This window comes from Benincasa hispida, chromosome 3, assembly GCF_027475165.1.
Source record: "Benincasa hispida cultivar pf3 chromosome 3, pf3_genome.v1.1, whole genome shotgun sequence".
In the NCBI taxonomy this organism is placed as follows: Eukaryota; Viridiplantae; Streptophyta; class Magnoliopsida; order Cucurbitales; family Cucurbitaceae; genus Benincasa; species Benincasa hispida.
The window spans coordinates 16,429,291-16,454,089 of NC_143480.1; the positions used below are offsets into that span (position 1 = coordinate 16,429,291).

General features: G+C 33.1%; 2 protein-coding genes and 1 long non-coding RNA gene across 3 annotated transcripts; all 3 read left to right on the forward strand.

Moving 5' to 3' along the window:
- The first annotated feature begins 1,013 nt into the window (after nucleotides 1–1,013).
- LOC150037064 (uncharacterized) lies at nucleotides 1,014–7,854 on the forward strand. Its single transcript, XR_016528163.1, has 4 exons — nucleotides 1,014–1,171; nucleotides 1,247–1,391; nucleotides 6,758–6,847; nucleotides 7,492–7,854. It is a non-coding gene; the product is annotated as an uncharacterized LOC150037064 (long non-coding RNA).
- Nucleotides 7,855–18,005: 10,151 nt separating this feature from the next.
- LOC120073459 (uncharacterized) lies at nucleotides 18,006–19,412 on the forward strand. The gene has a single exon (XM_090311489.1). The coding sequence runs from the start codon at nucleotides 18,342–18,344 to the stop codon at nucleotides 19,224–19,226; it is 885 nt and encodes a 294-aa protein (XP_090167615.1). The 5' UTR covers nucleotides 18,006–18,341; the 3' UTR covers nucleotides 19,227–19,412.
- A 2,199-nt stretch (nucleotides 19,413–21,611) lies between these two features.
- Nucleotides 21,612–24,039, forward strand: LOC120073460 (DUF241 domain protein, putative (DUF241)). The gene has a single exon (XM_039026309.2). The coding sequence runs from the start codon at nucleotides 22,868–22,870 to the stop codon at nucleotides 23,789–23,791; it is 924 nt and encodes a 307-aa protein (XP_038882237.1). The 5' UTR covers nucleotides 21,612–22,867; the 3' UTR covers nucleotides 23,792–24,039.
- Nucleotides 24,040–24,799: the final 760 nt, after the last annotated feature.

The window sequence follows — 24,799 nt, forward strand, 5'->3', positions numbered from 1 at the left end:
ATTAAATTTTTACTATTTTGTGTAAATAGTTTCACTTATTTTCTATTTTTGAAAATCTCCCTACTTGTATTATATTTACATTAGTGATATTTTGTTGCTTAATTACTATGTTTCATAAATTTTCTTTATGATATAATGGAAATATCGATTCACCCCTCACATCGATATCAAACTCATGAAAATATGGAAATATCGACATTTTGATGGAAATTTAATACTATGGCCATGTTTAATTTATAATTCAAAGCCTTTTTTTTTTTCCTAAAATGAATTTAAATTTTAAAGTTAAAACTTAAAAGAGTACAAATCTCTTCCTTTTTCTTATTTTTATATTTATTTTAGGGGCAATTGCATTATTATAAAAAAATAATAATACAAAAATTAACTCATGCCTCTCTATTTTCAAATTTGCAGATAATAGCAAAAATAGTCTGACCCACTCATTACTGAATATGAAAAGTTCAAAAATAATATTGATTATTGTTTGATTGTTGTCTGATTATTATTTGATTGTTAACGATATTGATTTACTATCTGATTTTTGTTAAATTGATATTTAATATTGGTTGTTATTGGATTACCAAGGATGCTAATTGCTATTTGATTGTTTTCTAATTACAATATGATACTAATTGTCAACGGTATTGATTACTTTTTTATTGTTGATTGATTGCTATCTGATACTAATTTCTATCTGATTATTGTCTGATTACTTTATGATTATTAATGATACCGATTGTTTATGTGATTGTTGTTTAAGTACTATGTAATTTTGATTCTTAATGATATTTATTGTTATTTTATACTTATTGGAAATATTATCAGCAATCCATGTAATTATTGTATGATTACCAAATAATTACAATAAGAAAATCTATTTTCAATGACAAATATTTAGCGACGCGGGTAGTTTTTGTCACTAAAAGCTTATTTTTAGCAATACATTTAAAACTATATTGCGGAATATTATTATTAGCAATAAAATTTAGGTTGACATCACTAAAACAAATTTTGACGTATTAATTAGAGTCGTTAAATACTAAAAATTTCAGGGATAAGACCGGGATACGACTCACCATCTCCATCAAGGGTCCACTGTTGTTCGCCTGCAGCGGTTCATCGCACTGCCACCATCGAGTCAACAATTGTTGTTGATCGTCATCGCTTGGAGGTGAGGTCGATGTATTTATCTCTTTCCCTTTCTTCAGTTTGTATCTTTCTCGCTTTTGATTTCATCCATCTGCAGTCATACGCCATGCCGCCTGTTCGAGGTGATGCTCGCCGTGGTAATCACAGAACAAAATAGGAAGAAGATGGGGAATTTCTATGCTTTGGACTTTGATAGAGTTCTCTGCGATAGCTGGGGATAAAGCTCTCTTTCTGCTGTTAAGGTTCGTCTCTCTAACTTTTCCTCTTTGCTTCTTCTGAAAAGAAATGAAAACTTCTACCTCTGACAACAAAAAATTGGCTCTAAAACAAGTTAATCTGGCCCTGTTATGCCAATGGGCAATTATTCGTTCAATTCAATGATGTGAGGTTCTGAGTTATGGATAGACCAGAGGTTTATAGACGTATTCGGTTGCCTATTGTGTTTGTTTATTCTGTAATTGACTTGTGCATCTCAAGGAGTCAAGGACGGCCTTGCAGACGAAAAATATAAGCCACTATATATGTCGTTTTGAAGAATAGTTTTATGCCTTTTAGAATAAATGCTCGAAAAGTTAATATTTGTATAACATTTCTTTTTAAAGTTCTTGTTTTCTTACAGCTTGTATGCTTAGATCAACTGCCTTCTATAGCAATTGAAATTGTTTTTTCTTCTAAATGTTAGGATTTAGTGCTATATTTTGTATAGTTAATTTGTTGTGTTTGTCTTGTAATTTATAATCCTTGGAACTCTTTTGTAGTTTACGACTAGTTCTGTTACGAAATCGACAATTAAATAACACAAAAAGGAATGTAAAGATAGAGAAGATCGACACACAAATATACGTGGTTCACTAACAGTGTGTTAGCTACGTCTACGGGCAGAGGGAGAATAGTATTATTAGAGAGAATGTTTTCAGAAAATTACGTTAAAAAAAACGGCGCCTCTAGGGTTAGAGAGTTTATATAGTGCACTACTCTAAACCCTAGGATCATAATCGTAAATAACTACAAATAAGTAAATATGCTGAATACGAATTCTGAATAGGTACTTGGTTGTTCGAAGCGCCAACAAACAGATTCAAGGCATTTTAACAAATCTCCACCTTGACTTGAATTCTCTCCCAGATAACAAATGTACCAAATGCAACATAAATCAATATTGCCAGACGTACTCAAACTTCTCCCTCATGCCTCAAAGTATCCCACAAAGGGGAACACTAATAATTCAAAACATTCAGCAAGTCCAAACAATGTTGGAACTTGCCTTGTGGAACCGGTTTGATGAACATATCAACAGAGTTATCAGGAGTACCAATTTTCATCACTTTAACTCTCTGCTCACCTCTTAAGAAGTGATATCTTACATCTATGTGCTTACTTCTGTCATGATGAACTTGATCCTTGGCTAAACATATTGCACTCAAACTATCACAATATACAATAGCTTGGTCATGATGCAAACCAAGATCACCAACTAACCCCTTCAGCCATATTCCCTCATTAGCAGCTTCTGTTAAAGCCATGTACTCTACTTCAGTAGTAGACAAAGTAACTGTACGCTGTAAGGTTGCTTTCCAACTAACAACAGAACCACCCAGAGTGAACACATAGCCAGTTGTAGACCTTCTACTATCAACATCTCCAACATAGTCAGAATCAGAATAATCGGACACTAAACCCTCTGTGCAATTCCAATAAACGAGACCAACATCAGATGTACCTCTAAGGTAACGAAAAACCCTTTTAATGGCTTACCAATGCTCCTTCCCAGGTTGACCCATGAACTTGCTGACAACACTAACAGCAAGGGAAAGATCAGGCCTAATACAGACCATAACATACATCAAACTTCCCACTACACTAGCATAAGGAACTCGAGACATGTACTCCTTCTCAACTTCAGACTATGGTGAAAACACAGATGACAAACGAGCATTTACAGCACTAGGAGTATCTATAGGCTTAGTTAATGACATACCAAACCTGAACAATATTTTCTGAATATATCCTTTCTGCTACAAGAAGAGCTTATTCTTATCTCTATCCCTATAAATCTCCATACCCAGAATTTTCTGAGCAGCACCCAAATCCTTCATATCAAACTCAGCACTGAGAAGATTCTTCAATTTTAGAATGTCAGACTTGGACTTTGCAGCTATGAGCATATCATCTATATATAAAAGTAGATAAATCATCGAACCATCATCAACTTTGTTGTGATATACACAACAATCATACAGACTTCTGTTATAGCCAAGTCCAATCATATAGCTGTCAAATCGTTTGTACCACTGCCTTGGAGACTGCTTTAACCCATACAAAAATTTCTTCAACTTGCAAACATAATCTTCTTTACTTGGACACTGGAACCCATCTGGTTGGGTCATATAAATCTTTTCCTCCAACTTTCCATGTAAGAAAGTTGTCTTCACATCTAGTTGTTCAAGTTCTAAATTCTGATGTGCTACTATAGCTAGTAACACCCTGATAGAAGTATGTCTGACTACTGGTGAGAAGATCTCATTATAATTAACTCCTTCCTTTTGTGTGAACCCTCTAGTAACAACTCGAGCTTTATATTTAATGCCATCTGAAGGTGATATTCCCTTCTTTTTCTTGAAGACCCATTTACAAGTGACAATTTTTCTCTCCTTAGATCGTTTAACTAATTCCCAAGTCTAATTTTTGTCAAGAGATTCCACCTCATCTCCTATAGCAGCAAGCCATTGAGCAGACTCACCACATGACACAACTTCTCTATAGGTGGATAGCTCATGAGGATCCACCTTTTCAGCAACCTGCAACGCAAAAGTAACCATATCTTCAAAACCATACCTCACAGGAGGTCCAACACAAACTCTTCTAGCTCTATCATGAGTTATACTCGGTTGATCTACTCGTGATCTAGAATTCTCAGGCAAAGCAACTTCTGACGTTTTAGGCACATTAATTTCTGGTTGCACATCAGTTTATGTAGTAACGTGTTGATCTTCTCCACCTTGATGTTGTAATTCATTCACAGCTGAAGTGAATTGCATCTCCACCAGTTTATCAACACTACTACTTTCTCCCACATCAGTAGACATCACAAAAGGCTTTACAGTTGAGTTAAGCATGGAATTTTCATCAAATATCATAGTCCTACTAAGTATGACGCTATTCTCAGAAGGTGACCAGACTCTATATCCCTTAACTCCATCCCCAAAACCCACAAATATACCCTTTTTAGCTCTTGGTTCTAATTTACTCTCATTAACATGATAGTAAACAGTACAACAAAAAACTTTTAATAAAGAATAATCTGCAGGCTTACCCAACCACACCTCGTCAGGTGTTTTACAATCAATAGCTGTGTGAGGTTCACAATTGATCAGATAACATGATGTATTTACTGCTTCTGTCCAAAACCTTCTAGGCAACCCTGTATTAGAGAGCATGCATCTTGCTCTCTCCAACAACGTCTGATTCATACGTTCTGCAACCCCATTTTGCTGTGGAGTATCCCTAACAGTGTGATGACGAACAATCCCCTCAGCTTACAGAACTCATTAAATTCAGATCCACAGAATTCCAGACCATTATCAGTTCACAGCCTTTTGATCTTCTTCCCAATTTGATTTTCAATCAATATCTTCCACTGCTTGAAATTCTTGAAGGCTTCACTTTTATGTTTCATCATAAAAACCCAAGTCATTCTTGAGTAATCATCAATTATAGACAAAAAAAAAAAAAAAAAAAAATACCTATTGCCTCAAATGGATTCAACTTTGGAAGGTCCCAAACAGTCTGAATGAATATAATCAAGTGTCCCTTTTGTACGATGAACACCTCTTGGAAACTTGCTGCGATGAAACTTCCCAAATACACAATGTTCACAGAATTCAAAATCCTGCACCTTGTGCCCACAAAGAAGATCCCTTTTTTTATTGAATTTTCATCACTTTTTCACCCATATGACCAAGTCTCATATGCCATAACTTAGTCATATCATCCTTGTGAACGACGACGATGCAACAACAGCATAACCTGTTATCGTGGAACCTAATAGAAAATACAGTGTTCCACGCTTTATGCCTTTCAGAACTACCTTAGAACCCTTATAGACATACATTGCTCCACCTTTACCTTCAAAAGTGTAACCCTTGCTATCGAGTACACTAAAGGATATCAAACTCTTCTTCATTAGTGGAACATGCCTAACCTCTTTTAAAGTGTAGAAGGCACTATTATGTGTTCGTATCTTGACTGAGCCGATTCCAACTATCTTGCACACAACACCATTAGCCATGCTAACATTCCCTCCATCTATTTGTTGATAGGTTGAGAACCACTCTCTATTTGGGCACATATGATAAGATGCTCCAGAATCAAGAACCCACACATCATCAGAATGTGAATGTTCATTCACAACTAAAGCTAGATCTTCTTCAGAATCGATCTCGACTTCTTCATAATCAATCTCAACTTGTACAACAGAGGCGGATGCTTCCCTTTTGTCACTCTTTTCCTTCTTTTCCTGATTTCTTTTTATTTTAGGACATTCGGTTTTCCAATGCCCCTTTTCTTTACAGTAGTTACAAATATCATCTGACCTAGAACCCTTTGACTTCGAAGACTTTTTATTCTGGTTCGACTTCTGCTTACCAGAATTCCTATGTCCCTTGCTTTCTGTAACAGCTAACCCAGATGCCTGACTTTCTGTAACTGAACTTCCTGCATTCTGACGGTTCTTTCTCATAAGCAACGTGGACTTTGTATCTTCTAAGGTCAGAGTTTCTTTCCCTCTAATATATGAGTCAACGAAAGTCTCATACGACGGGGGCAAAGATGTCAACAAAATTAGGGCAGTATCCTCATCATCAACCTTAACCTCTACGTTATGCAGATCTAATAAAATTTTATTTAATTGATCAAGATGGTCTCGTAGAGACGTACCTTCTTGCATACGTAGATGATACAGACGTTCCTTCAGAAACAACTTCTTGGTTAAAGATTTCGTTATATAAAGACTTTCCAACTTCAACCAAAACCAGCGGCAGTTTCTTCATCTGCGACCTTGATGATGACGTCATCAGCGAAATATAGCTTGATCGTCGAATGAGTCTTCTCCTCAAGAGTCTATCACTCTTCATCATCCATGGAAACCTTCTTTGACTTACCCGTCAGCGACGCCCACATCCCCTGCTGCTTTATCAGGGATCGCATCTTGATCTGCCATAAACCAAAACTGTTTCTCCCGATAAATTTTTCAATTTTTACGTTCACGCCAGACATCTTTAATTGTCGAACAAATGCAGAATTTCGAAGAAACCCTAACAAGGCTCTGATACTAGTTTGTTACGAATCGACAATTAAAGAACACAAAGAGGAACGTAGAGATAGAGAAGATCGACACACAAATATACGTGGTTCACTAACAATGTGTTAGTTACGTCTACGGGCAGAGGGAGAACAGTATTATTAGAGAGAATATTTTCAGAAAATTACATTAAAAAAAAAAGGCGCATCTAGGGTTAGAGAGTTTATATAGTGCACTACTCTAAACCCTAGGGTCATAATCGTAAATAACTACAAATAAATAAATATGATGAATACAAATTCTGAATAGGTACTTGGTTGTTCGAAGGGCCAACAAACAGATTCAAGGCATTTCAACAAGTTCAAAGCATTCAAACAAAACTTTAAGGTTGTTGTTAAGGTAAGAACATCTTTCTATAAGCTTAGTTGTCTATTAGTCTTTTCTCTTAGTTTTGATAAGCTTGTAACTTACTTTGGTTGATAAGTTTGTTTATGGTTTTCATTGAGTTCTTTTGCATTTATAAGTTTATAAGTATTTTTTTTATATCTATTCATTTTTTTAAATGAAAATTGTTGCTATTAGTCTTTTGTCTTAGCTTGATAGGCTTACTTATTTGGATTTATAAATAATTATTCATTGAGCTGTTTATACTGTTTATTGAGTTCGTCTTAGTTCATGACTTTCGTTATCTTGCTGAGTTTATTTATTTTGATAAGTTGAGTTGTTTGTGTTTAGTAGTTATAAGATATTTTTCTTTAAGTTTATGCATTTGCCATTTGAATTTGAGTTCTATTAGTCTTTTCTCTTAGTTTGGATAAGCTTACTTACTTGCGTTGATAAGTTTGTTTATGGTTTCCATTGAGCGGTATGTGTTTATAAGTTTTTTGGTTTATGTTTATATTTTTTGCAAAATTCTAGTTTGTTGTGTTTTCTATTGAGTTTGATAACTTGTTGAGTTTATGTTAAATCGTTTATGTGTGTAATTGTGTTTGTTTTTATGCATTTTGCCAAAAAAATTGGGATTTATTAGTCTTTTCTCTTAGTTTGAAAACATTCAGGATGGAAGTAGGAAGATGCTTGAGTTCAAGTTGGGCGTGGTGATGCCGGCGACTTCATTAGAAAAAAACTAAGTGTGGTGAAACTGATGATAAGACTTCTTGAAGTATTTAAGCTAAAAAAGATAATTATTTAGGGTCAACAAGTAATTTTAAGGTTTTAGAGTCTTGGACTTAATATAGTTACCAATTTTTTTTATCTTTGTAAGTTGACTATATATAGCTTTTGGAGAGACAAATAATTATATTAATTTTGTTGAAGCAAAAGAGTTAATTGTTATGTTTGTTGAAAGTTGTGTATACAAATATCTTATTACTTTTATTATATCCATATAAATATTTGTTAGTCAACCTTCTTCTATGTCTCAGTCAGTACCCCTATAATGTTGATTTTCGGCTGACATTATAGCTTAGTTTTGTACTAGTGATAATAGGTTTATATATTAAATTGAATATTAATTTTTTAATTAATGACATACTTTAACCGACGCTTACATATATTGCAAAAGATATTTGCAATAATCATTGATCTACATTTAGTAACAATCTTATATGTACTTAACTTTTAAAGACGAATCTTCAATGTCACTGTATAACACAAATAGTGACAAAACATGTGTTGCTAAAAGTACACTTTTAGTAACATGTTAGCATCAGTAAAAGTCACATTTTAGCTATGCTCAGTGAATATGTCACTTGAACTTTCAACTACACGGCTACCGCGACATTCACAGCAACACGTTTCTATGCATTGCTAATACTTTTAACGGCGTTTTTTTGCTTTTAATAACGTGTTTTACTCGTCACTAAAAGCTATTTTTCTTGTAATGGATACCGATTGCTACTGATACCAATTACTATTTGATTGTTGACGGATTACTATTTGATATTGATTATTAATAATAAAACAAAAAATAGACCCTCTTAACGAATATACACCTCTAATCTCTTCAAAATCCTATTGTTATCTTATTGAATAAGCAGCCAAAGTTGGATCCCACCTTACATTACCAACCAGTGTCATAAGTCTTTCAAAATCTTAATAAATTAATTATATTTTATTTTATATTATGAAATAAAATAAAATAAAATAAAATTGTATAATGTTTCTTCTTGATATGGGCAACAAGAAATAGTAATCGGAGACGACAAAGAGATCAATGGTAGATGCATACGCCATGTGTGAACCTGCATTTTTTCTGGCATGTCAAATTCTTTCATGGTGTCCTTGCCTTCCAATATCTTTATCTACGACTTCTTTCTTGCTTTTCTTTATTTCTTGTGTGTATAATCTATGAATGAAGGAAATTAAAAAGGAATGTAAATTTGTGGCTGTCAAATCAAAATGAGAATGGTTACATAGGAAAATTAAAGAGGAAATGTAAATTTGGATGCACTGACAATGAAGGTGAAGAAATTGGAGCAAAAATACAGGAGAGAAACTTTTTTTAATGCAATTGGAGGACTTTGCGAGAAGATGAAGAAATCAAAGAAATCGAAGTAAAAATTAAAGAATCTATTGTTGGAGAATTTTGCGAGGAGATGAAGAAGTAGAAATTAGAATCCTCGTAAATTGATTAAAAAAATCGAAAGGTGAGAAACTTATACTAGAAATGAGAAAGAAAATGAGGAGAACATGAAATTTGGGTAATTTTGAAATAAATAATAAACAAAATTTCAGATTTTAAAATTTTGACATATTTACAAAATTACAAATATGAATCACACGCTTGCTAAATTGCATATTAAATATGCTACCCACGATAAATTCCTTTATGTTTTCGATTTTTCAAATACAATTATAGTTTTCATGCCACAATCAATAGGAAAGAAGCACGTGTCTTTAGCAACTTTAAAAACGTTCTATTGGATAATATTGGATCTCAACAAATCAAATGCTTGGTGATGAATGGCTCTTGGAACTACCACAACATGTGCCACTCTGGCACGCTAAAGTTCGTGAAAGTGAAACGTGTCGTTATCTAATGGGTCTGTTATTTATAGTGCACAAACTCCAATAATTACTCCTTTTTGCACCACGTGTCCTCTTATTAGAAAACACGTGTCTCCATCTTTCCAATTGCAATGGAAATAAACCTACCAAACTCTTTTTTACATAATTAGGTTTATAGTATTAAATTTATGTGGAAATATCAAAATTTTTATTGTTATTTCAAAATTTCCATGAGTTCAACATCATGCAGGTGAATCAATATTTTTATTATATTGTAGAAAGATTCACAAACATAAAAAATAATCATAAAAATATTATTAATGTAAATATAGTATAAATAATATACATATTAATTTATTTGAAAATCATAAAATGTTTATTTACTATTTTTTATTTATTTTTAATCTTTTAATTTTTCAAAAATATCCATCAAAATCGATATTTCCATCAAAATTTCTATAAAATTAAGATCTCTATATTTTAATCAATATCGATATTTTAAATCTTGATTGGATTCTAAACTTATTTTAATGGAATGTAAAAACAATAAAAATAAAAATAATAAAAAAAAACAATTCTTTACAAGAATCCAAACCAATTACGGATAAATTCCCACAACTTCAATGAAATCGCAAGGATAGAAGATTTCTCAGTCATTCGTTCAACAATAAAATCATTACAAATGACAGAAATAAATGATTTTAATAACAGAAGATCTAAGTTTTAAAAGAATTAAATGGTGGTTCAAGATAAAATGTCAATGGAGAAGGGTGAAAGGGAAGGAATTTCGGCGTACCCGTCTCCATTTAGTCAACATAGAAAAAGTTTTCTTTGCTCTACTCTCGTCCCTGGTGAAATTGGAGATTCCTCACCAATTCGAGGTAGGTCCTCATGAGGCCATATCACATGAATTAAATGAATATTTCTCGTTGAGAATGAAGATGGAAAATCTTGCTTTTGATATGAAAACATCTCTACCTTTGATTAAAGTTGTATCTATTTGATAAATATACTTTAAAAATCTTTTAATATATTTTGGTCTTTGCACTTTTGGTACTATACTTATTTAGCCCCAATAATTTAAAAGTTTCCATAGTTCCTTGAATTTTTAAGTTGTAACTATTTGATTATTATATTTTAAAAAATTTCGATGTATGTTTGCATGTACATATATTATAATAAATGTATAATGCCTCAAAAACATGTATAATGTATAGTTTATTAAGAATACATCACAAGTTTTTTTAGTAGGAAGTTATTTGGGAGTATCAACATTAACTAATAGAATTAACAACAAATACTAAAATAAAAATGGAAAGTTTAGAAATTTAATAGAACTTTAACCAAAAAATCAAGAAGTATTAGAAATTTTTAAAAATATAACAACCAAACAAAAATATTATTTTGTTCAACAATATATCAAACATAATAAGTTAACATTGTTTATATGTTCATGGTAGTTTCATCTCAATCTCAATCCAACCATAATTTATTAACTTAAAATTTTAAAAAACTAATGATATATTTCATGTCTTCATCTCCAACTTAGAGATTTTTCCATAAGTATATAATATATACAACCTTGTTCATATAATCTTGATGGCTTTAACATATTCAAAATTCATGGAAGGATAAAGTAATACTACAAGAAAAAGTTCTCCCGACGCCTAAATAGAGCGTCGGGAGTTAGGTCGTGGGGAGAGACCGTCTCTCCCGACGATGTAAAGGCCCGTCGGGAGTTCGACGCCGTAAAGGATCGTCGGGAGTTCCCGGGGAACTCCAAACGAGTAAAACAGGCCCGACGCCGTTTCTTAGCCGTCGGAAGTTCTCAGGGAACTCCCAATGGCTCTCCCGACGCTCATCGGGTAGCGTCGGGAAAGGGGTCTGGATTAAACCAGAACCTTTCTTCCCCATCTCCCCCATTTTTTCCCCCATTTTCCCAAAACCCTAATCCATCTTCCCCCTAACCGGCGCCGCCTCCCATTTTTCCGCCTCTCCCTCTCAAATTTTTCCCTCACCGCCCCTCCTTCTCCCATTTTCCTCATTCTTCTCCACTATTCTCCCTCCCTCTCCCCATTTTCCCATCCTTTTACACCTTGCCGCCGCCCTTGCCCCGCCGTTCCTTTACCATTTTTCCGCCCTCGCCGCGCCGCTCCTTTATAATATTTCACAAAGAGTGTTTTTCCACCAACTCCTCTCCCTCCCTCTCTCATTTTTCTCCCATTCCCCCCCCCCCCCCCCATTTTTCCTCCATTTTTCCGCCGCCGCCACTCCTCCCTTCAGTCAGCAGCTATAATCAACTGCCCGCTGCCGCCATCGTCTCCTCGCCGGTAATTTTCTCATTTTATTTTATCTTGTATATTTATTTAAATCATTATTTCACATTTTTTTTGTACAAATCATGCCCATTAAAATGTGTTTCAATATTGTATTCGTTTTTGTTAATTCTTTGAAATTGTTGTACAAATCATGTTCATTAAAATCATGCTCATTAATATCATGCCCATTAAAATCTTCTCTAAAATTTTTTTTGTACAAATCATGCCCATTAATATCTCGTTAGTTTTGCAGAATATATTTGTTTTACAATTCTCTAAAATTGTTGAGAGTAATTTTATAACGAACATGTCATGATTCGTTAGAGATAAAACATTATAAAATTCTTTTAAGTTTCAAGTTGATTATAACTCTATGTTTATGTCTACAAAATGATATGATGTTGGTTATTTGGAGCCTAAACATGCATGATTTAACATTTCGAAAGAAAGAAAATTAGTACATAGATGCTATGTGCTAGTTTTAGTATATGAACTTTTTTATGCTTATATGTTTGTGTCTAATAAATCTATAAATCTAAAAAATATAAAATAAATCTTTAAACCTCCAATTTGGTACTTAATAGGTCCCTAACACATTTAATATTTTAAAAAAGTTTAAAAAATCTATTAAACATAAAACTAAATTTTGTGTCTAATAGAAAATTGAACTTTAAATTTTGTGTCCAATAGGCTTGTAAATTTTAGAAAGATGTTGAATAGATGAAAGGCCTATATTAGACACAAAATTGAAAGCTCGGAGACGTACTAAATAAAAAATTTGAAAGTTGTTAAGGCAATTTAAACGGTCTAGGGACCTATGTGTTTATTTTGCCTTAAAAAATGAAAATTATGGAACTCAATACTTAATAATATTTTGTACTTTGTCCTCTAATCCAAGTTATTGTTTTGGATTACAAGTTGGTTAGAAAATATTTATTTTTAAGAATGAATAAAAATAGATTAAACTAAGGAATAAGTTATCAGTGGAGTATAGAGAAGAAGTATCACAGTTCTTAGATATGGCAAGGTTTCATGTTAATGATTCCGGACGAATAAGATGTTCATGCAAGAATTGTATGGGTAGAGTTTCATTACACCCGTCTTGTCCTTGAACTTGGTTATTTTGTGTATTTATGAATGTTTACGAAGTTTAATGTGTTGTGAGAGGGGAGAGGAGGAGAGGGGAGGGGAGGGGGTGGGGGAGTTAAACCATTTTGGGGACAAATTTGAGTTTTATGTGTGTTGGTCATTGTTTACTCGTTTTGTATGTTTTTTTATGTTCGGGAGGTTCCATATTTGTCGTGGGGGGTGGGTAGAGTTTTATTACACCCGTCTTGTCCTTGAACTTGGCTATCTTGTGTATTTATGAATGTTTACGAAGTTTAATGTGTTGTGGGGAGGGGGTTGAGATAAACCATTTTGGGGACGAATTTGAGTTTTATGTGTGTTGGTCATTGTTTACTCGTTTTGTGTGTTTTTGATGTTCGGGAGTTTTCATGTTTGTCGTGGGGGTGGGTAGAGTTTCATTACACCCGTCTTGTCCTTGAACTTGGCTATCTTGTGTATTTATGAATGTTTACGAAGTTCAATGTGTTGTGGTGGGGGGTTGAGATAAACCATTTTGGGGACAAATTTGAGTTTTATGTGTGTTGGTCATTCTTAAGGCGTTTTGTGTGTTTTTGATGTTCGGGAGGTTACATGTTTGTCGTGGGGGGTGGGTAGAGTTTCATTACCACTCGTATTGAAGTTTGAACATGTTGTGGATGTTTATCGATATAACATTTCAATGTTTTTGTTTTATTGTAGAATGTTGTTCGGAGATGAGCTGGGACAATTGTTGAAGATGCTGTGTTTTATTGTAGAATGTTTGTCGTGGGGATGTTGTTTTGATTTTATTTCTTTTATGTATTTGTGATATGAATGTTTATGAAATTCTAGTATCGACTTCGTTTGGATATTGTAATTTTTTATTTACTTGTTATAATATGGACTTCATTTTCGTTTTTTAATTATGTGAATCTTTATTTGGTTTAATATGTTTTATCAAATTTTAAAAAATTCCAAACGATATATTAAATTTCAATACTCCCCACACATATAGTATCTCCCGACGCATAGAACAACCATCGGGAGTTTGAGATCTCTCGACGCACTTTAAAACAGCGTCGGGAGTTATAGGGGAACTCCCAATGCACATGTAGGGCATCGAGAGTTCCCCCATAACTCCGGAAGCCGGTTTAAAGTGTGTCGGGAGATCCTCTCCTGACGGGTTTCTCCCGACCAAACTCCTGACGACCGTTTATTCATCGGGAGAGGCTCTCCGACGAATTTTCCACACTTTTCCGACGAAATGTGACGTCGGGAGAAGTCATATTTCTTGTAGTGTAACTATTCTTATATATCTACAACCAAAACTATCATAAATTTGGGTCCGAATTGATTCAAATTTTCTGTTCGGGTTTTTAATTAAGTTCAGACAATTTTAAATTTGGTAAAGATCAAACCGAATATATCATATACAAATTAATTTTAAATATCGAAGATTTAATCAAACAACTTTATCAATTCAATTGGTTATATAAGACCATCTTGTAACTTCAAGTTGATCTTCTGATATGTTTGAGAGTGATTTTAAAATACATGTTTGAAATCACTCCAAAACACTCTTTTAATTACTCAAAATGAATTCAACATTCAATTTTACTCTTCGACAAAAGTGATTTTAAGTACTATTTCAAAATCACTCCCAAACATATCATAAACTTTCAAACAAACCACAATCAGCCGTGAGATCAATTGATTTGAGAAAAATACTTATGTGTATCCCAAGTAGCACCTATCTTTGTGCATCCCACCAAATTGTCCAATCATAATTTGTTATATGGCAAATTTTGCTTTTTTTTTTTTTTTCTCTTTTGAAATATTGTAATATATTTTTTTAATGTGAATAGTAAGAAGAGATCAATGCATCTAAATATTACCTTTGATTTGAGACGATTCGACTTTTTTTTTTTTTTTTTTTTGGGGGGGGGGAGGAAGTTGGACCCAAAAATTAAAGAAGGCAAAGAAAATCAAATACACTTCAACCCAAATCACTCAAATAATAAATGGTTGTGATTGAAGATTTGATTAGAAAAGAAAGTAAGATTTAGAAGAGATTATAGAGTAGCCTTTTTAGTTCATGCAAGTTGGTATACACTAACTTTTGAACCACAAAAAAGGAGCAACGTTGATAAATTCAAATGGTGACGCATGGCTTAAGTTGTTTAAGGTCATTGCCAATGCCACCACCACACAACCAACCATTTATCAATTTTGAAATATCTTTTGTCCTTATCCTAAGATTCCCATGACCTCATCTTACTAAAATTAAATAAATAATCACTCATTATAGAGAAACACTTTTTTCTTTTTTCTTTTATATATATAAAGAAATTTATATTTAGTTTAATAAATAAATAAATAAATGCTAATTATGTATTTTAATTTTAGTTTAACTTTTGGACTTTGATTGCTTTAGTTATTATCATGATTTAATTTGTCATCATTTAACTATGGATAATATGGTTTATAATATATGTATTAACGTATTAATGCAGTATGTCATGTTTTTTTTAAAAAAATGCAGTATAGCATTGTATATGATGAAAGCTAAGGGTAGAATAATATTCATAATCAAAGTGGTCTAATATTTTTAAATTTATTATCACAAATAAACATTTAAAACTACAAAATCTAAATGAAATTTAAAGATCAAATTACAAATTTTGTTCATATAATTTTGGACAAAATTAGAATCGAGTCATTACGATTTTAAAAAGGAGGATTTCCAAAAATAAAAAAATAAAGAAAACTATTTATACAAAATGTCAAAATTTAATCTTCTTTGATAGAGGCGGATAAAAATCTATCAATGTCTATCAATGATAGAAACTTATAGAAGTTTAACATAAATACTATGTGATAGACACTAATAGAGTCTATCAGTGTTTATTTATTTATTTATTTATATAAATAGTTTAACATTTCTTCTATTGGTATAAATTTCTTCTTTAAAAAGTTAAAATTTGATCTTTTGGTTTGTTTAACTCTCATAAATAGTCCCTTAAACTATGTGGATTACTTATGAGGATTCATCGTACCCTAAAGTCGAAATTATATCTTTCTAACTTTATAAAATCATAAAAGTTCAATTTTACCTTTCTCTAAATTATAATAATCAAATTTGTAATTTACTATATTTAAACAATATATATATATATATATATATATATATATATATATATATATATATTGAAGCAAAATAAAAACACTATCAGAAAATTAAATCACAAATGTAATATATGAGCATGTAAGCATCAATTTGATTCTCCAGTATTTCTAAACAATCAATCATTCATTCTTATCAATAAAAATATTGTTTTAAATATTGAAATTATTTAAGTTAATTGAGTTAACCAATGATTTAAAAGAAAAAAAAAATGTTTTAAAACGTATTCCATTCACCTGCTTACTTTATCGAATTCCACAGCCACCCAAGGAACCAATCGCAATTTAAAAAAAAAAATTGGGGAGGGGGGGATTACCAAGGAATTACTCTTTGGAAGTATAAATCCCCCATAAACAGAGAAGTGAGAGAATTAAGATTACAAATAATAGTAATAACAATAACAAATTAAGGAAAAAAAACTTATATCGCAAAAAAAGGAAAAAAGAAACTTATATTCCACCATAGTATTACGACGTATCCATATTTTCATCCGTATTTCTATATTTTCTTAGATTCGAAATTGACATGAAAGATGAATTGATATTTTCATTATATCTTAGAAAAATTCACAAAACATAAAAAATAAACAACAAAATATCACTAATGTAAATATAGTATAAATAATAGATATGATAACTTGTTTTAAAATCATAAAACATTTATTTACTAATATAAATTTATTTTTAAATTTTTTCTTTTATAAATTTTTCAAAAATATCTATTGAAATTGACATTTTATCAATATTTTTCGTCGACATTTTCGTAAAATTAAGATATCAATATTTATGTCAACATCGACATTTTAAACCTTGATTCTACCTTATTTTCATTTCTAGTTTTTATTTATTAAAATTTTTTAATTATAACCATAAATTTGTATTATGCTTCTGTCATGTATAAATTTTTGTGTGTTAACATCAAAACAATCTTTTTTTTTTTTTTTTTTAACTACAAGTCCAAAATAGATATTTTGTCAAAATTAATGGAAATTGAAACACATAAAAAAAAAAAAAAAACATTTTAAAAACACTAAGAAATTAAATAGTTTACCAAACTTTAAAAAAATTGAGAGAATCATGATTGCAAAATAATAATAACAAAAAATTGATGACAAAAGACAACTTATTTCGTCCTTTCATTTTTATTTTCCATTCACAAAATTCTACAAAATGTAACCATCAATTCACATTAAAATTTTCAATTGGGCATAAAATTATAAATTAAATTTTTAAAATTAAAATGATCAGCTTTTAAAGGGACAACAAAATAGATATTTTCAATGTACAACTACCATAATTAATGAAAACTACAAAAAAAAAAAAAAAAAAAAAAAAAAAACAAAACAAAACAAAAATAGACATTTTAAAAATACAAATATTAGAACAAACAAAAATTAAAAAAAAAATATAAGAGGACATTTGGGGAAGGATTATCCAAAGACTATAGTATTCACCTCTTGCTATAGAAAATACAATTTCAAAATCTCCAATTAGTTACCGTCAACACTATTTCAAAACTCTCTATATTCACTATTTGCTACAGTTTTTACTATTGTATATTCATCTTTTCTTTTTATTCTATGCTACAATGTTTTTACTATTTACTTCTCAAATTAAAATAGTTTACATTTAAAATACATATTATAATCAGAACTAAAATAATATTATTATAATTAAAACTAAAATAATCTACCTCCAAACATAGACTATTATAATCCAAGGTTATAATAACTAATTCTTTACTTCAAACACTCCCTACATATCAAATAAAATTTTTAAAAAAAATTGGATGAAAAACAGATTTTTTAAAAAGAAAAAGAAAAAGGAGAAAGAAAAAAAAACCCTAACTTTGTTCCCAATTATGTGCGGAAATAGAGACAGCACAGCTAGGCGTTGGTCTTGGTAGGTGTGCAAACTCAGGCTTTTTATTTAATAAATGAAAAAGGAAGTTTGTTTAAAGAGTGGGTAATGATGTGGGTTATGTGGCGGCACCAAAATATCCTTACCCTATGACTCTTCTCTTCCGCATTTTAACAAACACCTTCTCTTCACAAAATCACACGACACCTCACTCCTCCTTTCACATTAAACTAATCTTCCCTCCCCAAATTATTTGGTCCAAATTCGATGCTGCACAAACATGTGACATCCTAAATCATCAATGCCGGCACACTGCCCCCACCATTTAATCCCCACACCCCTCTATTATATGTGTATATATGCACTTGCAAAACCTATCCAGAAGCATCAAAGAAAGTTTTTTGTTGAGAGAATAAGAAAAAAGGGTTGTCAATAATATGGCTACCAAGTACCATGCAAGGTCAATAAGCTTACCTTCTAGATCACATCCCAGTACTCTGAAGGTTGAGGAGGAGTTGAAGAAGGTGAAGACATGGGTTTCTTCTTCTTCTTCTTCTTCTTCTTCTTCTTCTTCTTCTTCTTCTTCTGTTTGTGGTGCTCTTTTGGGATTACAGGATTTGTATGACTCCATTGACGAGCTTCTCAAAATGGGGTCTACCCAGAAGGTTTTGTCTTGTCCCCAACACAAAGAGTTGGTGGATGAGTTGTTGGATGGTTCTATGAAGCTTTTGGATGTTTGCAGCTTAGCAAAGGACATGACATTGGAAACCCAACAACATGTTGGGGCTCTTTACTCTGCTGTTCGCCGGAGGAAAGGCGATTCCGCTATTAGAACCACCACTGCTGCTTACACTTGTTACAGAAAAAGGATGAAAAAAGAAGCTAAAAAGTTAATGACATCAATGAAGAAGATGAATGAGAAATTCAATTCATTCTCGATGGAATATCAAGATCATCACCTGAGTTCTGTGATTGGTGCGTTAAGACAAGCTTGTTCAACCAACAGCTCCATCTTCGAATCCGTGTTGTTGTACTTGGCGCCATTGACGAAGTCTAAAGCTCGAGGATGGTCTCTGGTTTCCAAATGGGCGCACAAGGGGGCGATTGCCTGCGAATCAAACAGTGGCTTGAACGAATTTGAGAATGTGGATGTGGCTTTGAGCTTTGTTGTTGAAGAAATGGAAGTTGAGAAGTCGCAGATTGCTCAAAAACGATTGGAGAGTTTGGAAATGGCAACACAAGAAATTGAGAGTGGTTTGGATGGTTTGTTCAGGAGATTGATCAAAACAAGAGCTTCTTTGTTGAACATAATCTCTCAATAAGAGTTGTATTGTGTTCCATAGCCAATTTTGACCCCCTGAACCCTGTAAAGGCATCCAACTTTTAGGGATCCGCCATTGGGATAGCTCGAGTTCCATGTACAAAATACGATTGTGTTCTATTTGTTCTTGATCTAAACAAGAATAATAGTTCTTCTTTGATAATGAAATGACTTGCTTGTTTGATCACTTCCTTTTCTGTGTTTATTATACAAAATCACGGTTAAACCCAATACATTGTACATTATATCATATTAAATCACATTTCAATCTAAAGTTGGAACTTACTGAATTCATAAGGTGACTCAATACTTCACTTAATCCAAGTCTACCTGGAGGAATCTCGAAGGTTGAAAGATGTGGATGATGGAAGGATACTAATATGGGGTTTCTTTGAGAATAGTAATAGGATAATAGTAAAGGTATAGTGGTAATTAGTTAGATGTGGTTTAGTTATGAAGGGGAGAAATTATGGGTGGTCAGTCTAGATTGGGTGGATTATAGAGATATATAGCCCGTAGCCCCTTAGTTTCTGATTTTCTAGTTTGATGGGGGAGCTCGATGTCCTTTTATTCTTTTAGTTTTGTCCTCATTTATCCAAGATGATGGAGGTAGTCTCCCTTCTTTTGTGGTTGGAGTGCAATTTCAAGGAAGGGAGATGGAATATTCGGATCTAGAAGCCTAATCCTCTTAAAGGCTTTTAGGTTTTTCTGGTGAATCTTTTTTTCTCCTACTTATTGAGTCGATCTTTGATGGGTGTGGAGGACTATGATACCAAAGAAAATTAAGTTCTTTCTTTGGCAAGTCTTGCTTGGCCTTGTGAACACGTTGGATAGGCTCGTTAAGAAGATGACTCCGTTAATAGGTCCTTTCTACTGTATTCTTTGTCGAGAGGTGGAGGAAAACCTGGATCACCTGCTTTAGGGTTATCTTTTTGCGAAGTTTGTGTGGATTTGCTTTTTGCAAGAGCTTGACGTTCAAATAGTTGATTAGAGGGATATTAGAGCGGTGATTGAGGAGTTCCTCCTCCATCCACCTTTCAGAGAGAAAGATTGTTTCTTGTGGTTTGCTAGGATATGTGTTGTGTTATGGGACATATGGAAGGAGAGGATTAATAGGGTCTTTAGAGGTTTGGATAAGTACCCTAGTGAGTTTCAATGTGTTCCTTTGGATTTATGTTTCAAATATATATATAGATATATATTTTTGTAATTATTCTCTAAGAAACATCATGCTTTGTTGGAAATCCTTTCTCTGGTGATAGGTTGTTTTTGTGAGTTTTTTTTTATCATTATTTTTTTTAATTTTATGTCATTGTATTCCTTCAAATTTTTTCAATGAAAGTCGATTTTTTCATCATAATGATAATAATAATATAGCCCCCTAAAAAGGCTGATTGACACTGTAATTTCTTCATCAACATTGCAATATAACTATTTGTTATTTGTTATTCTTTGTTTGGATCCAGATGATAATTGAGATTAACTTTAATTTTGATGGTTAAGTTTTACTACGCATAAAAGGGGTATATATGTAACTTAAAATTTTTAAAGAATTCATCTTATTTTTCCTGGTGGAAGAATTCAAACTTAAAATGGTTGTTTGTTAATGTTGTTCCATCATGCTAAATTGGGAAGATGGCTGATGGCTAAGCCTTATGCCCCATATCTACTTCTAAAACAATATAGGTGAAGTTTAGGGGAATAGGTTCGTATCTCCACCTTGATTTAATTTTCATTCACATTACAATAGAATTGACCAAACTACTCCAATGATCAAGTGAAGAATGGATGGGTTGGTTGCTGAAATCTTAGACTTCTGTAAGTAGAAGATTTCAAGCCCAGCCGGCCTTCTAACTCAATCTGCCAATGGGTTTTCGGCATCCAGATAGAGATGACAAACAATTTAAATGGGCCTTGTACCTTATCCAACCCAACCAACCCAACTAGATTCCTCATCTGCCCAAGCCAAGTGGCTCTCTTCTATGCAATCTTAACACGTCAATTAATTGATACCGGCCAAGAAGAATTCTCTTTTTACGATACTCTTTGTCCTCTTCTAATCTGAACAGTAGTTTCATTAATGCTACAATCGAAATTTGAACCCCCACCAAAAATAAAAGCTCCATTAAAGCAGATTGCATTTGCGTAATCAAATTAAAGTAGAGGAGATGAATTAGTCTTAATGGAAAAGAAATTAGTAGTCTTAATCAAGCAGCTTCCCACACGTCGGCACAAAAAAGTTCAATAAGTTCAATGGGTCTGTACATTGGGACTTTAAACATATCCGATAAGCATGCTATTAGAGTATAAAGAATATTTGGTAATTATCTAGGGAAGTTTGGTATGGAATTTGATTATAAATAGAGGTTAAAGAAATGAAAAAGCTAGACAATATTTTAGGGAATGAAGTAGGGTTTGAGAGTGATCTCTAAATAAGGACGATTTAAGTCTTTAGATTTATCTTATAATTTCGTTATCAATCTTGCAATATATCTAGATTCTATCAATATCACCAAGCGAATATTTACAGATAGTTTTGACAAATGCAGTCTACAAAACTGTTGAATGGGAAAAGTAACTAAATGGTTGTTCAAAGTTAAAACAAGACATGTGAATCAATTTAAAGCAAAATAGAAATAAATCATACTTAAATAACACGAATGGTGCGACTTAGAAGGGACTAAATTTGTATCCCATCCCTAGTTTTCTATCTAATCTGATCGACATTTCCATATTCAACCACTAATTGAAATAACACAATAGTAGAGCCCTCCCATGACTAGCCACCAAATGCTCTTATCTCCAATCATTTGCATGATAAGTTGTCTTTGATCACCAGCTGCCATTAGCAAGAGGATTTGATTGATAAGCCATGCTTCTATTCCTTTACAAAGCCAGCCAAGCCATCTCATCTGGGCTCCACTCCCAATCCCTCTCAATCCTTCCAAAGATTTGAAACCTTAATCCATTTCATCAAAATCTACCCCTAAAACAAAATAAAACAAGACCTCAGATTCCAACAATATCCCGTGAAGACCAGTTACCCAATAACTTCTAGAAGTTTAAAAGCTATTTCAAGGTCAACTTTACATCAACTTTGATGAATATTTTTCTCCGTTGAAACGGCCTAAAAGTTCTTCTATAAAACGTGAAAAAACAATAGAAAAAGAAGGAAAAAGACTGATATTCCTAAACAAAATCAGGTCCAGTGTACATGGGGGATGGCCAGGTTTAGTTTAATGGCTACCAATTTCCAACGCCAGTGTACTTTCAACTTTCAACCATGGATAAGCGTGAGTCGGCGGTGATGGCGGTGGAGATACGGGGGATGTAAATAAGGGAATGACAAGCCAAGCCACTCATCTCGCAACCAGATAAAAACAAAATCAAGTTCCATTAAATATGGAGACTGAATGATACCAATTTAATATTACTTTTTAGCCGGCAAAAGATGTGACTTCATAACCCACATCATTGATTAATCGTTGGCTGCCTTCACATGCTTAATTCTGAAAATCCCCCAAAAAAGTTCCCTTTTCCCATTGACTCTACTACCTATATAAATCTATGATGGGAAATTATGGATTTCATCTATAAGCTGCCCACATTAACACCCTAATACAGCATAACAACAGAATAGCCATGGTTGCATTTTCACAAACACCTTGGAGTCGTTATAGAGTTAGATGCATAAGCTTACCTGCTCGATCGCATCCATCCACGATTCGGGTTGAGCAAGAGCTAGCCAAGCTTAGATCCTTGGATTCATCATCTTTCTCAAGTATTGAAGCGATTTGCAGCAGTCTCTCCGGCCTTATGGAGCTTTACAGATGCATAAACGAGGTTCTGAACCGGCCACTGGCCCGACAAGCCCTAGCTTCACACCGACGTGAAATTTGGGTACAGGAATTGGTGGATGACTCCGTTAGATTCCTGGATATCTGCGACAACACGAGAGACGCCGTTCTGGTGATGAAAGAAAGCATTCGAGAACTACAATCGGCGATCCGACGAAGCAAATACGAAGATTCAGGAATTGAGAACAGCATCGCTGCATATATCTGCTTGAGAAAGAGGATCAAACACGAAAGCTTGAAGAAATCACTGGCATCGCTGAGAGAAATGGATCACACCGCTGGAGCATCTCCTCCTCTTCAATTAGAAAACGAAGTAACCGCGGCGGTAATCAGGGTGCTGAGAGAAGCAAGCTCCGTGACCTCCTCGATCTTCAACTCGCTTTTGTCGTTCCTCGCCGTGCCGGTGCAGTGGAGGTCGAAACCTAGCCGATGGACATTGGTGTCGAGGCTGGTACAGAAGGGAGCGATGAGCCGCAACAATCAGACGGAGAGAATGAACGAATTGGAGAATCTGGAGATGGCGATCGAGGAGTTGCAGTTTGGATCGTCGAGTAGAGATGCAGAAGGGAAGGAGAAGATTGAGGGGATTGTTCGAGAGAGATTGATGGGGTTGGATTCAAGCATTGAGAGAATCGAACGAGGAACAGAAGGATTGTTCAGGGAATTGATTCACACAAGAGTTTCTCTTCTGAATATCATAACTGAGTGAAATTGATCGCATTGTGATTTCCCCATCTCATGAATTCCGGCGATCGAAATCGGCTCTGTACATTCGTGAACCCAACTTTGTTCTTGGATTTTACATACTAAATATACTGTATTCTATCAACTTTGCCTGTGAATTCTGATTTTGAACCAAAAAAAACTGTTCTTCACCCTGTATACTTCCTTCTTCAAAATGATCAACTGTATTTTTCTTTGCAATATGTGACGAATCGAAGTTCTAGTTTTGATAAATTTGGTCTAGTATATTCTTTAGCCAAAATGTCATCCAAAAAACATCTTGATTTCAAGTTTTTTATCTAGATGGTAACGTGATCGTTCATTGGGTTGAGCTAACCAACAAGTGCATAGATGATAATTGAATTCTATTATTTTCTTTTTTATTTTTGTGATTGGATGTTTATCTTACCTTTGTTTAACTAATAACAAAATATAATAAACTTATCTCACAAACTCAATTAGCATAGAGATGTGTTGTATTTTTAAAGAAGAGCTAAATTGAACATACAATCTTCTCTTTCAAGATTATTTGAAATTTTCTTAAAGAGAAATTAAATAAATAGTGACTTACACCTACTTTTTAGTTTTTTTCAGTACAATCATAATGGTAAGGTAGGAAATTGAACTACTTTTAAGAAGAGAACGGAGTGTCATTTATCATCGTGTCAAAGGTGTTCATAGCTTTGATTGGCCATTGAACTGAGTTGGAGTGAATTTTTAAACCAACCAAAAAATTCGAATTCGTCGAGTTGGCTACTCGAAAGACTCGGGTCTCTAATCCAACCCTTAAAATTTAGGTTGAGTTGAATTGTCAAGTTGTTATTATTATTTTTTATTAATTTAAAATACTTAATATTATTTCGATATCTTTAATTTTGTGATATTTAAGTTATTAAATTTATCTTAAATTTATCCATTGATATTTAATATCTATTACAAACTTTAAACAAAGACATATATTATAACAGTCCTTAAAAAATATTAAACAAAGATA